Genomic DNA, 14630 nt, shown 5'->3' with positions numbered 1-14630 from the left:
AACTTCTGGTGGCAAGCTGTTCCCCTGGTTAATTGCCCTCCCGGTCAGGAAGTTTCTCCACACAGTGATAATTCACCTTAACCCGTCTGTTTTGCTTCCTGATGTCTCCCACTCCCCTCTTTGGAGCAAACCATGCTCTCCTCAATCTTTTAAGGTGTGTGTGTGTGTGTGTGTGTGTGTGTGTGTGTGTGTGTGTGTGTGTGTGATTGTTACCTCTCGAACAGCTGGGCATAGGAGGAGATGGCTTTGCCCATCAGGCCCTGCCTGGCCAGGTGTTGTCTGCGCTGGAGCGATGCCTCTTCCTGCAGGTGGAACACAATCAGCCCTCTTAGTGACGGGTGAGCACAAGGTTCGGGCACAGGTCATTATCAGAGGGTGCGGGGAGAACATAAGCTCTGCAACCAGTTAACCTGGTTAGAACAATTAACCAGTGGAACAACCTGCCTCCAAAAGCTGTGAATGCTCCAACACTGGAAGTGTTTAAGAAGAGACTGGACAGCCATTTGTCCGAGATGGCATGGAGTTTCCTGCCCGAGCAGGGGGTTGGACTAGATGGCCTCCAAGGTCCCTTCCAACTTTGCTATTATGATTATGATTAAGATTATAACCTTGGTGAAGTTAGAGCACCCATGAGCCATCCAGGTGAGGGTTGGGACGCCATGGAAGAAAAGACCACTTCTTGGCTTCATGGGCTTGGTGGAAAGTTCATAGGACCTCTTGAAAGTCCTTGTGTGAAGGTATCTCCCCAGCTTCACGGGTTGGACATGAACGTGGAGCTTGGAGGCGACCCAGTTTCTGTGACCAATAGGGCAGTTTCCTCAGCTTGACAAATTTAAGATGGGTGGACTTTCAGAATTCTGAGAATTGAAGTCCACCCGTCTCAAAGCAGGCTGGCTGGGGGATTCTGGGAGTTGAAGTCCACCCGTCTCAAAGCAGGCTGGCTGGGGGATTCTGGGAGTAGAAGTCCACCCGTCTCAAAGCAGGCTGGCTGGGAGATTCTGGGAGTTGAAGTCCACCCGTCTCAAAGCAGGCTGGCTGGGGGATTCTGGGAGTTGAAGTCCACCCGTCTCAAAGCAGGCTGGCTGGGGGATTCTGGGAGTAGAAGTCCACCCGTCTCAAAGCAGGCTGGCTGGGGGATTCTGGGAGTTGAAGTCCACCCGTCTCAAAGCAGGCTGGCTGGGGGATTCTGGGAGTAGAAGTCCACCCGTCTCAAAGCAGGCTGGCTGGGGGATTCTGGGAGTTGAAGTCCACCCGTCTCAAAGCAGGCTGGCTGGGGGATTCTGGGAGTAGAAGTCCACCCGTCTCAAAGCAGGCTGGCTGGGGGATTCTGGGAGTTGAAGTCCACCCGTCTCAAAGCAGGCTGGCTGGGGGATTCTGGGAGTAGAAGTCCACCCGTCTCAAAGCAGGCTGGCTGGGGGATTCTGGGAGTAGAAGTCCACCCGTCTCAAAGGAGGCTGGCTGGGGGATTCTGGGAGTTGAAGTCCACCCGTCTCAAAGCAGGCTGGCTGGGGGATTCTGGGAGTAGAAGTCCACCCGTCTCAAAGCAGGCTGGCTGGGGGATTCTGGGAGTTGAAGTCCACCCGTCTCAAAGCAGGCTGGCTGGGGGATTCTGGGAGTTGAAGTCCACCCGTCTCAAAGCAGGCTGGCTGGGGGATTCTGGGAGTTGAAGTCCACCCGTCTCAAACCAGGCTGATGGAAGAATTTGGGGAGTTGACGTCCACCCATCTTAAAATTCCCAAGATTGGGAAAGCTGGCAATATGGCAGGTTCATCATCATCATCATCATCATCTATTTATAGGTGAATCTCTTGAGAAAAGCAGGAGCTGAAGAATCCCGGATGGTGAACAATTATCCAGGATTAAACTACTCCTTCTTCAGGGACGTCTGGGCCACATATATCCCCCCCACACACACACAAATTTTACCCAAACAAAACCCCAACAAGGTATAAGAGGAAAAGTATAAAAACAGCGGACCAGTTTTGAACCTGGGGTTGCCTACTCTACCTTAGCAGATTTCAAGGCATCTTAGGTGCAATGGCTAACAGCATTTCCTTCTCGGAAACAGAATAACAAGAAGTTGGAAGGGACCTTGGAGGTCATCTAGTCCAACCCCCTGCTCAGGCAGGAAACCCTACACCATTTCAGACAAATGGCTGTCCAGCCTCTTCTTAAATACCTCCAGTTTTGGAACACCCACAACTTCTGGTGGCAAGCTGTTCCGCTGGTTAACTGTTCTCACTGTCAGGAAGTTTCTCCTTAGTCCCAGGTTGCTTCTCTCCTTGACGAGTTTCCATCCGTTGCTTCTTCTCCTGCCTTCAAGCGTTCTGGAGAATAGCTTGACTGCCTCTTCTTTGGGGCAGCCCCTGAGATACTGTAAGACTGCTGTCATGTCTCCCCTCGTCCTTCTCTTCATTAAACTGGACAGACCCAATTCCTGCAACCGTTCCTTGTATGTTTTCGCCTCCAGTCACCACATTTTTTGCTCTTCTCTCCACTCTTTCCAGAGCCTCAGCGTCTTTTTTTGTTTTTTTTGACATCGTGGCGATCCAAGCTGGATCCAGGATTCCAAGGGTGGCCTTACCAAGGGTTTGTAAAGTGGTGTTACTGTTACTCCCTGTTCGGCTCTTCCGTTCTTCTCCAACCTATCCAAGCGAATTAGGCCCCTGACGTTTCTCCTGGACACGGCTGATCTAGGAGAGACCTTCTTGAAGGCCGGGATCCTCTGGAAGAAGCCAAGGCAGGATGCCTCCCCCTCGGGGACCACCTACCTCTCGCCAAAACGAAAGCCTTTTGCTGAAGGGCGGGTAGCAGATTGCTCTGCGACTCTTCTTGCCCATCTGCAGAGGCAACTCCAGACATGGGACATTGGGCCTCAGACCGTCCTAGCAAGGGGATATGGGGGTGGGTGGGTGTCTTCTCTGCAGACTTCCAGGGATGGAATGCCCCATTGTGACACCATGACTCTAGAACGTTCTTCCACCAGTACTACCACCACCACCTGGCTTTGGCGAGATTTCTCCTCTTGCTCTTCCTAAGGGTTGGTTGAATAATAATAATAATAATAATAACAACAACAATAATAAAAGTTGGAAGGGACCTTGGAGGTCACCTAGTCCAACCCCCTGCTCAGGCAGGAGACCCTATACCATTTCAGACAAATGGCTGTCCAGTCTCTTCTTTCAAACTTCCAGTGTTGGAGCATTCACAGCTTCTGGAGGCAGGTTGTTCCACTGGTTAATTGTTCTAACCATCAGGAAGTTTCTCCTTAGTTGCAGGTTGCTTCTCTCCTTGATTGGTTTCCATGATCCGTTGCTTCTTGTCCTGCCTTCGGGCGCTTTGGAGAAGAGCTTGACTCCCTCTTCTTTGGGGCAACCCCTGAGATACTAGAACACTGTGTCAGGACCCACCCCAAACCACGTCTTACGAAGACAAAATTCTTGGAGTCAAATCTATTCCAAAAAGAATCTTTACTATGACATGCTTGGTTGTAGGAAATGAGACAGGACTTAATATTATTCCACGAACTAAACCCTTATATAGAGTTCCCGGTTTAACCCCCCTTAGCCCCATTTGGTCAGTCCCCCATCCTTTCTCTCGTATCATCCCTCTCGTGGGAAGAAGGAACTTAGGACCTTTCATGTTTATTGCTCTCTTCCGTGACACAAGCCAGATGCTAGCTCTCCCTTTGTTTCCCCAGTTCAAAAGGCTTCTCCTTTCCTTTGAAATGCCTAATACCGGTTCAATACACATCCATTCTCTTCTCTTCGGGAGATGGCAGAATCCATGGAATAATGTTTTAAACATACATTTATGAATATGATATAAATGGATTCTGACACACTGCTATCATGTCCCCCCTGGTCCTTCTCTTCGTTAAACTAGACCTGCCCAATTCCAGCAACCGTTCCTTGTATGTTTTAGCCTCCGGTCCCCTGAATCATCTTGTTTGCTCTTTGTTGACATGACGTTGTGTTTCACCAATAACTCAAATGTGGTTTTGCTTCCCTTTACTTACCACCGGGGTCTTCTGCGCCAAAAGTTGGGCTGATATTTTGGCCGAGTAGTTTTTGGCTGAAGAATCCATAAATTCATTGGGAGTAGGTGACGGTACAACACCATCGGTCCCTCTGACGTTGGTTACTTTCAGAGCTGCAGGTGACTCCTCCTTGGCAGCTAAAAACCAAACAAGCAGCAGATAATCAGTGGGACGGCTCGCCTCCAGAGGTGGTGGGCGCTCCATCACTGGAGGCTTTCAAGAAGAGCCTGGACAGCCGTTTGTCTGAAATGGCATAGGGATTCCTGCCTGAGCAGGGGGTTGGACTAGATGACCTCCACGGTCCCTTCCGTTATTTTGATATTCTGTTATAACTCTGGACTTAGATGGCAACCAAGGGCCTTAGTGGAAGACTTTTGACTTGACAGTGAGAACGTTCGTCAGTGGAACAGCTTGCCTCCTGGAGCTTATTTTACTTTATTTTTATTTGTATCTCACCTTGATTATTTTCACAAATAACTCCAGCGGCAAGCATATCCCACACGCCTTTCTTCTCTTGTTTTCCCATAACAACCACCTTGTAAGGTGGGCTGGGTGGAGAGGGAGGGACTGGCCCAAAGTCACCCAGCCGGTCTTCATGACTCAAGGCGAGACTAGAACTCATGGTCTCTTGGTGATTGGCCAAACGTCACCCAGCCGGCTTTCACGCCCAAGGCAGAACTAGAACTCACTGTCTCCTGGTACCTAACCATTAGACCAAACTGACTCTCTTCTTCCACGAGAAGAGTTGTGGTTGACCCATTGCTGGAGGTCAGACAATCCTTTGGAACAGTATAAGGATTCGTTCCTTGGGTGGTGGGGGGGGGGTTGGACTAGAAGGCCTCCAAGGTCCCTTCCGGCCTGGTGATTTTCGAGTCTGCCCTGTAGCTAGGTCAGGGGTCTTCAAACTTGGCCCTTTGATGACTTGTGGACTTTAACTCCCAGAATTCTTCAGCCAGAGTTGAAGTTCACAAGTCCTCAAAGGGCCAAGTTTGAAGACCCCTGGCTTCTATGGTCCATGCTGGCTGAGGAATTCTGGGAGTTGAAGTCCACAAGTCCTCAAAGGGCCATGTTTGAAGACCCCTGGCTTCTATGGGCCATGCTGGCTGAGGAATTCTGGGAGGTGAAGTCCACAAGTCCTCAAAGGGCCAAGTTTGAAGACCCCTGAGCTAGGTGATGGGCTCCTTGCTCCCAGCTTCTTTTCCTAATGAGACTTCCTACTTCCCAAGAAATTAAAGGGTAGTGGGATCCAGCATTGTCCGATACCTGAAAGGTCTTTGCTGCCCACCGCAGGAACCGCGGCTTTGGATTCGGAAGTCAAAACCAGTCCCAGGAACTCTTCCAGGAGACCGCTAAGTTTGGAGAAGGCCTCATCATAGTCATCTGGAGGATTTTGGAGGAGAAGAAAAGAGCTTTGGCAAAGGGGTGGGAGAAGCTGCAGAACGTTCTCGTCATGCATGTCAGGAGTCCTCAACTTACGACCACTCGTTTAGTGACTGATGTTACAAGGGCGCTGGAAAAAGTGACTTACAGCCAGCCCTCATTCAGGGGGGGGGTGTCTTAGAATCAGAACAGAGCTGGAAGGGACCTTGGAGGTCTTCTAGTCCAGCCCCCTCCCTGCTCAAGCAGGAGAGTCCTCGACTGATGACCCCCAACGGAGCCCAAAATTTAGGTCGCTAAGTGAAACATTGGTGAAGCGAGCTTTGCCCGCCTTTTACGACGTTCCTCGCCACATTTGCTAAGCGAATCATTGCAGTTGTTAAGTTAGTCCCACGGTTGTAAAGTGAATCTGGCTTCCCCAGTCGCAAAAGGGGATCACAGGACCCCGGGGACGCTGCGACCGTCGTAAATAGGAGCCAGTCACCAAGCATCCGAATTTTGACCAGGTGACCCTGGGGACGCCGCGGCGGTCGTTAAGTGTGAAAACTGGTCGTAAGTCTATTTTTCCAGCGCCGTTTTTTAAACACTCTGAACGGACACTAAATGAATCGTTGTAAGGCGAGGACTGCCTCTCCTGAGAGACGGAAATCCACCCAGCAGTTAACTGCAAGTTGTTAATTCGCAGGATTTCAAACCTTAGTTGATAAAGCAAGAGACTGACCGACGTTGATGGTGGCATCGAAGAAGCCAGGGAAATCTTGGTTCACTTGGGTGTACATGTCCACCCTGCGGAGGGCTTCCTCGATCTCGGGTCTGCTAAACAAGCCCATCCTTCGGAGCTGACCCCCGTATTTCTCTTTGTTCACCGGGATCAGCAGGATGTAGCGTGGTTCGAAGTATGAATTCTTCAAACTTCGGACACCCTGGGAGAGGGAGAGAGAGAGAGAGAGCTATTTTAGAGTCAGTGGCCCTTCGGTCGCTAAATAACTCCAAGGACCGACTCAATGCAGAAAGCCATAAGACGAAAAGAAGAAAAATGTATATGTGCTTTGTTCGGGTTCCCCAAACCATGTGGCTGAGCCACGTTAAAAAGCCCGTCAATCTTGGGAAGCCGTCTTCTTTAGGCGGCGTTTTTCAACCTTGAACACTTCGACTCCCAGAATTCCCCGGCCAGCATTCTGGGAATTGAAGTCAACATCTCTTAAAGCATTTTGGGTGGGGGATTCTGGGCGTTGACGTCCACCCCTCTTAAAGCATGCTGCCGGGGGGATTCTGGGAGTTGAAGTCCATCCATTTTAAAGCATGCTGCCTGGGGGATTCTGGGAGCTGAAGTCCACCCATCGTAAAGCATTTTGGATGGGGGATTCTGGGACTTGACATCCACCCATCTTAAAGCAGGCTGCCTGGGGGATTCTGGGAGTTGAAGTCCATCCATTTTAAAGGATGCTGCCTGGGGGATTCTGGGAGCTGAAGTCCACCCATCTTAAAGCATTTTGGCTGGAGGATTCTGGGAGCTGAAGTCCACCCATTTTAAAGCAGGCTGCCTGGGGGATTCTGGGAGTTGAAGTCCACCCATTTTAAAGCATGCTGCCTGGGGGATTCTGGGAGCTGAAGTCCACCCATCTTAAAGCGTTTTGGACGGGGGATTCTGGGTGCTGAAGTCCCCCCATCTCAAAGTTGCCTTCAGACGAGGTTCACGGCAGTTTGCTGAGCCTTCTAGCCCCTTTCCCCCAATTCTTCCCCTCCCGGCCCCGCGGGAGTCTTACCTTCGTCCTCTCTGTTCTCCGCTCTCTTCTGCAGACCTTTCTCTTTCCACTGGGTCAGACCACAGCTTAAACTCAAGGGCATCAATCTCACCGCCCTGACAGTGCTTGTGCAGCCAAGGGGCTTTTCCTACCTCTATTTCTAAGTGCACGCAGGTGGCCAGGCCCTCCCTGGCAATGCTTTCGATGACCTCTCGGCTCAGCCCGTAGTGGAAGCCGCTATATTTGAAAGTGACGATGAATTTCCCCTGAAACGAGGAAAAAAAACAACCCCAACGGAAGCCCAGGTGAAGCCAAGAGCAAAAGGACGAGCGTTCGGAACAAGCCTCACCTGGATTCTAGCACATCCGAGTCTTCCATATTTTCTAGCTATCGTCTTCTTGCGGGGGTCCTGCGTGCTCTCTGAGCTTGGCGGTCTCCTTGCAGACGTTTCAGGACCGAATGAGGGAACGTCATCAGGGCTAGTAGGGGAGAAGGGTTTGCTTAGACCCTTCCAGCACTGATGACGTTGCCTAGTCGGGTCATGAAACGTCTGCAAGGAAACCACCAAGCTCAGAGAGCACCAGGGACCCTCACAGTTCCGTTCCTTTCCTTTCCCTCCCTCCCTCCCTCCCTCCCTCCCTCCCTCCCTCCCTTCCTTCCTTCCTTCCTTCCTTCCTTCCTTCCTTCCTTCCTTCCTTCCTTCCTTCCTTCCTTCCTTTCCAGCACTGATGATGTTCCCTAGTTGGGTCATGAAATGTCTGCAAGAAAATCACCCAGCTCAGAGAGCACCAAGGACACCACAGTCCATTTCCTCCCCCTCCTCCTCCTCTCCACAGACACCCCCAGCACTGATGACGTTACCTAGTTGGGTCATGAAATGTCTGCAAGAAAACAACCAAGCTCAGAGAGCACCAAGGACCCCACAGTCATCCCTTCTCATCTCCTCCTCCTCCTCCTCCTCCTCCTCCTCCCCCACAAACCCCACTCCCTCCTGGAACTGATGATGTTCCCTAGTTGGGTCATGAAATGTCTGCAAGAAAACCGCCAAGCTCAGAGAGCACCCAGGACCCCATAGTCCTCCTCCTGCTCCTCCTCCACAAACCACCCTCCCTTCTATAACTGATGATGTTCCCTAGTTGGGTCATGAAACGTCTGCAAGAAAACCACCCTGCTCAGAGAGCACCTGTTCGAATCCTCCGGCGCTGCCAACCTACGACCCCAAAGGGAGGTGGAAGGACACGCACAAGAAACCGGCCAGGTTTCTTCAATCTCCGAAGCCCCTTTGGGGGTCTCTTCCTTTTGGCCCACCCTGAAGAGGAGCAGGGCCGGACCCGCAGGTGGCTTCCTTTCTCGCCCTCCGAAAGGCCGGCTCCCTTCTTACCGTGTTCACCATCTTGTCAAATTCCTCCTGGGGTACGTAATAGTAATCTAATCGGTTCTCCTCTCCGAAATAAGGGCTCCTCGTGGTGTGGCAGGGGCTGAGAAGGAAGCGGAGCGGAAAATGGAGCAGCTGTTAAAAAAAAGGGGGGGGAGGAGGAAGGCCGGGCTCCAGACTTGAGCTGTGCGCTGCTTGGCGCTCTCTCTCCCGAAGTTGGTGACGGGTTCGGGTTACGCTACCCTACTAAGTCGCAACCTCGGTGAGGGTGGTGGGGAGGGGGGCAGGGTTCAGATCAGGGTTGAACTGTGGGGGGTCCTCGGTTTCTGACTTGTGGGCCTGGAGACGTTTCATCGCCAAACTAGGTAACCTCATCAGGACGAGTCGTAAGCCGGCAACCAAGAAGGCCAAGAACTCCACGAGAATTATTTTCTGGATTTCAGTAGGTGACAGCACCTAGGGGCCTGCAGCTGCTCTCAGGAACGATGTGGGAACAAATGAAGACTGCTAGGCAATTCCACATCTGGAAATTGAACTGGAGAAGACTATCTATCTATCTATATATCTACAGTATATCTAATCTATATCTATCTATCTATCTATCCCTATATCTATCTATCATCTATCTATCTATCTATCTATCTATCTATCTATCTATCTATCTATCTATCTATCTATCTATCTATCTATCTATATCTATCTACATCTATATCTATATTCTATATCTAATCTATATCTATCTATATCTATATCTATATCTATCTATATCTATATCTAATCTCTCTCTCTCTCTCTCTCTCTCTCTCTCTCTCTCTCTCTCTCTCTCTCTCTCTCTCTCCATATACCAGAAAAAAACATGTTGAACCACTCCTGTGTTATGTCTGGGAGGCTGTGTTTGCCTCCATGTTTTGCCTCTACAACATTTTATTTTGCAGAAAGGCTATTCTGCATAGGAATTCAAGCGTTTAAACCTCACATTTTTCTCCTTGCGCTGATGACATTACCTAGTTGGGTCATGAAGCTCAGAAGGCAACAAGAACCCTACACTTCTACTTCTTCTTCTCCTCCTCCTCCTCCACTTCCTCTCTGCAAACCCTACTCCCTTCCAGCACTGATGATGTTACCTAGTTGGGTCAGGAAACGTCTCCAAGAAAACCACCAAGCTCAGAGAGCAATAAGGACCCCACAGTCCTCCTCCTCTTCTTCCCTTCTAGCACTGATGATGTAACCTAGTTGGGTCAGGAAACGTCTCCAAGAAAACAACCAAGCTTAGACAGCACCAAGGACCCCACAGTCTTCCTCCTCCTCCTCCTCTCCACAAACCCCACTTCCTTCTAGCACTGATTGTTCTGTACCAGCCTGCTACCGGCCCTGCAGAAAAGGCAGGGACAACCCCTTTTACAAGAAGGCAAGAGGCTGGAACTAAGCCTGCCAAATTTATGGACACAAAAGCAAACAGAGCAAAAACAAGACACGGACCATGAAACAGGAGCTATTCAAACGGTTGCCTTTAGCAAACCAGCCCTCCCACGCATTCCCCTTTTATACAGTTCAGGGCGTGGCTTCTCTCTGCCTCCTTCCGAGGTGCCCCATTGCCTTCCTCTGTTTACTCCTGATTGACTGCCTCCTGCGTCGGGCATCCTTGAACAGGGCCAGCTGTGGGTCATCTTCATCCATGCTGTCAGGCTCACACAGCTGGGTCTGCGTCGTGACCAGGTGGGAGGGGCCTGGCTGAGGGCTCTGCGGAGCCTCAAGGCCATCATCAGCAAGCTCTCCAACACCCCCCTCCTCCTCGTCCTCTGACTCGTCCGACCCAACTGCCGAACCCACAGGCAGACCCTGAATCACAACACTGATGACGCTACCTAGTTGGGTCATGAAACGTCTGCATGGGAACCACCCAGCTCGGAGAGCACCGAGGACCCCGTCTATTTCCTCTTTTAATCCAATACGACGGGCAAGGGGAGGACAGAGAACTAGATTCAGTCAGAAAAGCCGGCAGCCTAGCCCACCTACCTGTCTACTCTTCTTTTTCCCTTCCTCGAGAACATCTGCCCCCCCGCCGACTCCCCAAAGGGTTCCCCGACCTGGAGGGGCTCCTACCTGTATCTGAAATAGTTGTTGAACTTCCGACACAGCCTGTGACACAGTTCTCGCTTCCAACAGGCCAAAGGCCCAGTCAGCACCAACATGGGGTAGGGAGCATCAAGGCTGGGCAGGGTGCTGTAGGGGACGGGAAGAAAAAGCTCGGTGAAGACCCCCCCCCTGTGGGCCAGCAGGAACATTCACGGGCTTCCTCACGGATGTGACAGATGAGAGAACCTGTCGCTCAGGATTTAACGGTGAGGTCCCTGGCTGCTCTGTGGTTTGGGGCGCTTTTCTTGCAGACGTTTCGCGACTAAACTAAGACGGGAAGGGGAAGGCCGGCTGGATTAATTCTTCTTCAAAATTAAGCCTTGGTTAAAAAACAAAAGCAGCTTTTACGATTTTCGACCGTCAAACCCTTCCAAGATTCCAGAAAACCCGAAAGGGTTGTCCCAAAGGTGGTTTTTTTCGGGAGGCAACTGGACTGGCTTCTTGTTGAAGGCCTTAACAACAACAACAACAACAACAACAACAACAACAAGAGCAGCAGCAGCAGCAGCAACAGCAATAGCAATAATTATTATTATTTGAACACCGTCGGCATTGACACAATCCCCATCAGTCAATTGCAAAAGGCAGCTAACTTGGAAAAAGCTGACATCCTGTTCCAGCCCTTTCAGCAGTTCCAAAAAGGCTCCACCCAAAATTTCCACCCCTCAGCTGACCTTGAGGGGACAGGTAAACCTCCAAGTGGCCTCAATGACTGCCTTGTTTTTCTTTGAAGGCGTTTCGCTTCTCATTCCAGAAGCTTCTTCAGCTCTGACTGGATGCTGGGGGAATGGGAGGATTTGTACTGCTTGCAGACAGCTGGTCATTTGCACTCTTTTAGAGGGTCGTTGAGGCCACCTGGAGGTTTACCTGTGTCCTCAATGGTGCTTTTTCAACTGGACTTACTTGCTTTTCTTTGAAGACATTTCACTTCTCGTTCCAGAAGCTTCTTCAGCTCTGACTGGAGGATGGGGGAATGGGAGGATTTAGACTCCTGGCAGACAGCTGGTCATTTGCACTCTTTTAGAGGGTCGTTGAGGCCACTTGGAGGTTTGTCTGTGTCCTCAGGCTCACCTGAGTGGTGCAAAGGGGTGGGTGTGCCCAGGGCAGAAAACATCCTGTAGCCAAGAAGGCTCCACACCCATTTGCACCACTCGGGTGACCCCGAGGACGCAGACCAAACTCCAAGTGGCCTCAACGACTCCCTTAAAAATGCAAATGACCAGTGGTCTCCAAAGAGTATAAATCCTTCCCTTCCCCAACATCCAGTCAGAGCTGAAGAAGCTTCTTGGGTGAGAAGCGAAACACCTCCAAAAAACCCCCAAGAAAATCCAGTTGCCTCCTGAAAAAGCACCTTTGGGACAACCTTTTAGGATTTTTCTGGAGGTCTTGGAAAGATCTGACTGTTGAAAAATCGTGAAGCTGCTTTGTTTTTAACCTGCATTTCTGACCTGGAGGACCAAGAGTCTCCGTAGATGCCTAAAGGGTTTTCTAAAGAATGCAACGTTGACGTAGAGCAGGGGTCTTCAAACCTGGCCCTTTGATGCCTTGTGGACTTCACAAGTGCCTGGCTGAGGAATTCTGGGAGTTGAAGTCCACAAGGCATCAAAGGGCCAGGTTTGAAGACCCTTGGTCTAGATAGTTGGCTAGCTAATGCAATGTGGGTTTATCGGCGGGTGATCAAAAGCATCGTTCAAGAACATCTTCCTTCCTATTGGCTTCAAGCAACAGAGGAAGACAGGAACAAATTCACTTGCCGGCTTTCAACCTGCTAACTCAAGGCACGCTGGCGGAAGAATTCTGGAAGTTGAAGTCTCCAAGTCATCAAAGGGCCGCGTTTGAAGACCCCTGACGTAGAGACTTGAGTGGGTGCTGCTCCTTTCAATACTCCGAAAGTTGAAGACAGCTTGAAGCCACCATAATTGCACGTTCTTATCACTCCCGGGGGAGATTTGAAGGATCCATGGTGTTCTGTTCCAGCCTACGACCGGCCCTGTTTGTGTGTCAGGGACAACCCCTTTTTTCCTTTTTTACAGTCAATAGGCTGGAAAAACCCAACCCAAATTTATTTACAGTTCAAACAAAAAGGCAACAGAATATTTTCTTCATTAAAGGATTCAAAATATCCAACAAGAGTCAACAAACAAGAGTTAAACAGTAGCAAGAACAGACCAGGATTCCCTTAGAATGTCTCCGAACGGTTGCCTTCAGCTACCAACCCCGCCCACGCCTTCCCCTTTTATTATCAGTCCCACGGCGTGGCTTCTCACTGCCTTCTCCTCCTCTCACCGAGTTGCCTCATTGCCTTTCTCTGTTCCGCTCTGCTGGATTGCCTCCTGCTCCTAGCGTCCCTGAATACATCCAGCTGTGAATCATCTACGTGCTCACATGGCTGAGTCTGATGAGGAACATGACGGGAGGGGCCAGGCTGAGAGTCCTGCAGTGCATCAGAGCCTCCCTCCGAAGGCTCTCCAAACCCCTCCTCCTCCTCAGATTCCTCAGACTCAGCTGCTGGGAGCACAGGCTGACACTGAATCACAACACATGGGTCCTGTGAAAAGAGTTCTTTGCACCTCTCAATTTTGGGGCTGAGGGACCATCTGCTCCGACAGATGGTGCGGAGGCAATGAAGAGGTGGGAAGAATTGCTTTCGAACGGCGAGGGGAGGACTAACAGGATCGGATCATCTGCTCGGCTAACCCGTCATTTGGTCGTCATCCCGTACCGCCTGGGTGTCTTCTGGGACCCAGCCGAGTTTGGAAGCAGGAGGAGAGCGGAGGAGAGGGCGAAGAAGGCCACCTCACGAGAGGAAGAGGAGGAGGAGGACCAGCTCACCTATTGAAGATGTGCTGAGGTTGCATCATGCTGTACATGATGTGGGTCATGTGGTCCTGGGCAGCCCTCACTTCTTGAGGGGGGTCGTACTTGTTCACGGCGGCCACCTGCACCCGGTAAGAAAAAAAAAGGAAAATATAGGTTAGTTAGGCGTACAGATGACCCTTGACTTTACAAGGGGGCGCAGAGGTTAGAATGCAGCACCGCAGGCTAATTCTGTCGATTGACCACTGCCGGCACTTCATGGACTCGGCCTTCCATCCTTCCAAGGTGGTTAAAATCAGGAGCCAGATTGTTGTGGGGGGGAGGAAGGGGGGGCAACAGGCTGATTCTGTAAACCACTCGGAGAGAGTTGTAAAGCACTGTGAAGCGGTGTATAAGTCTAAGGGCGATTGCTAAGTTGGAAGGATGGAAGGAAGGAAGGAAGGAAGGAAGGAAGGAAGGTGAAAGGAAGGAGGAAGAGAGGGAGGGAGGAAAAAAAGGAAGGGAGGAAGGAAGGGAGGAAGAGGGAGGAAGGCAGGAAGGGAGGAAAAAAGGAAGGAAAGAAGGAAGGGAGGGAGGGAGGGAGGGAGGGGAGGGAGGGGAGGAAAGAAGGAAGGAGGGGACAGAGGGAGAGAGGAAAAAAGGAAGGAAAGAAGGGAGGGAGGAAGAGAGGGAGGGAGGGAGGAAAAAAGGAAGGAAAGAAGAGAGGGAGGGAGGGGAGGAAAGGAGGGGGGAGGGGAGGAAGAAAAAAGAAAGGAAAAAAGGAAGGGAGGGAGGGAGGGAGGAAAAAAGGAAGAGGAAGGAAAGAAGAAAGGAATGGGAGGGAGGGAGGAAAAAAGGAAGGAAGGAAAGAAGGAAGGAAGGAAGGAAGGAAGGAAGGAAGGAAGGAAGGAAGGAAGGAAGGAAGGAAGGAAGGAGATTGGCATGCTGTATTGCAGGCTAACTCTGCCCACTGCCGGAAGTTCAATCCTGACTGGCTCAAGGTTGACTCGGCCTTCCATCCTTCCGAGGTCTATAAAACGAGGACCCAGATTGTTGGGGGGGGGGGGAAACTATATTGACTCTGTAAACCGCTTAGAGAGGGCTGCAAAGCACTGTGAAGCGTTATATAAGTCTAAGGGCTGTTGCTCGTTATTCATGTCAT

General features: G+C 50.8%; 2 protein-coding genes across 4 annotated transcripts in view; both read right to left on the bottom strand.

The window, feature by feature from the left end:
* Positions 1-14630, bottom strand: part of EXOC4 (exocyst complex component 4) — a 733833-nt gene that overhangs the window by 356459 nt on the left and 362744 nt on the right. The gene's annotated exons all lie outside the window — the stretch shown is intronic.
* The window catches only part of LRGUK (leucine rich repeats and guanylate kinase domain containing), a 43218-nt gene that overhangs the window by 7370 nt on the left and 21218 nt on the right, over positions 1-14630 (bottom strand). The window contains exons 10-17 of the mRNA XM_083366103.1: positions 13505-13611; positions 10640-10759; positions 8543-8639; positions 7314-7427; positions 6138-6339; positions 5303-5419; positions 4019-4176; positions 214-302 (exon numbers count right to left, since the gene is read on the bottom strand). Of these exons, the coding sequence (XP_083222229.1) occupies positions 214-302; positions 4019-4176; positions 5303-5419; positions 6138-6339; positions 7314-7427; positions 8543-8639; positions 10640-10759; positions 13505-13611 (1004 nt within the window). The remainder of the gene's footprint in view (positions 1-213; positions 303-4018; positions 4177-5302; positions 5420-6137; positions 6340-7313; positions 7428-8542; positions 8640-10639; positions 10760-13504; positions 13612-14630) is intronic.

The sequence above is a fragment of the Vipera ursinii genome (assembly GCF_947247035.1).
Source record: "Vipera ursinii genome assembly, chromosome: 6".
NCBI classification, from domain to species: Eukaryota; Metazoa; Chordata; class Lepidosauria; order Squamata; family Viperidae; genus Vipera; species Vipera ursinii.
The sequence above is the reverse complement of the archived record's forward strand: the minus strand, read 5'-3'. Positions and strand labels throughout refer to the sequence as shown.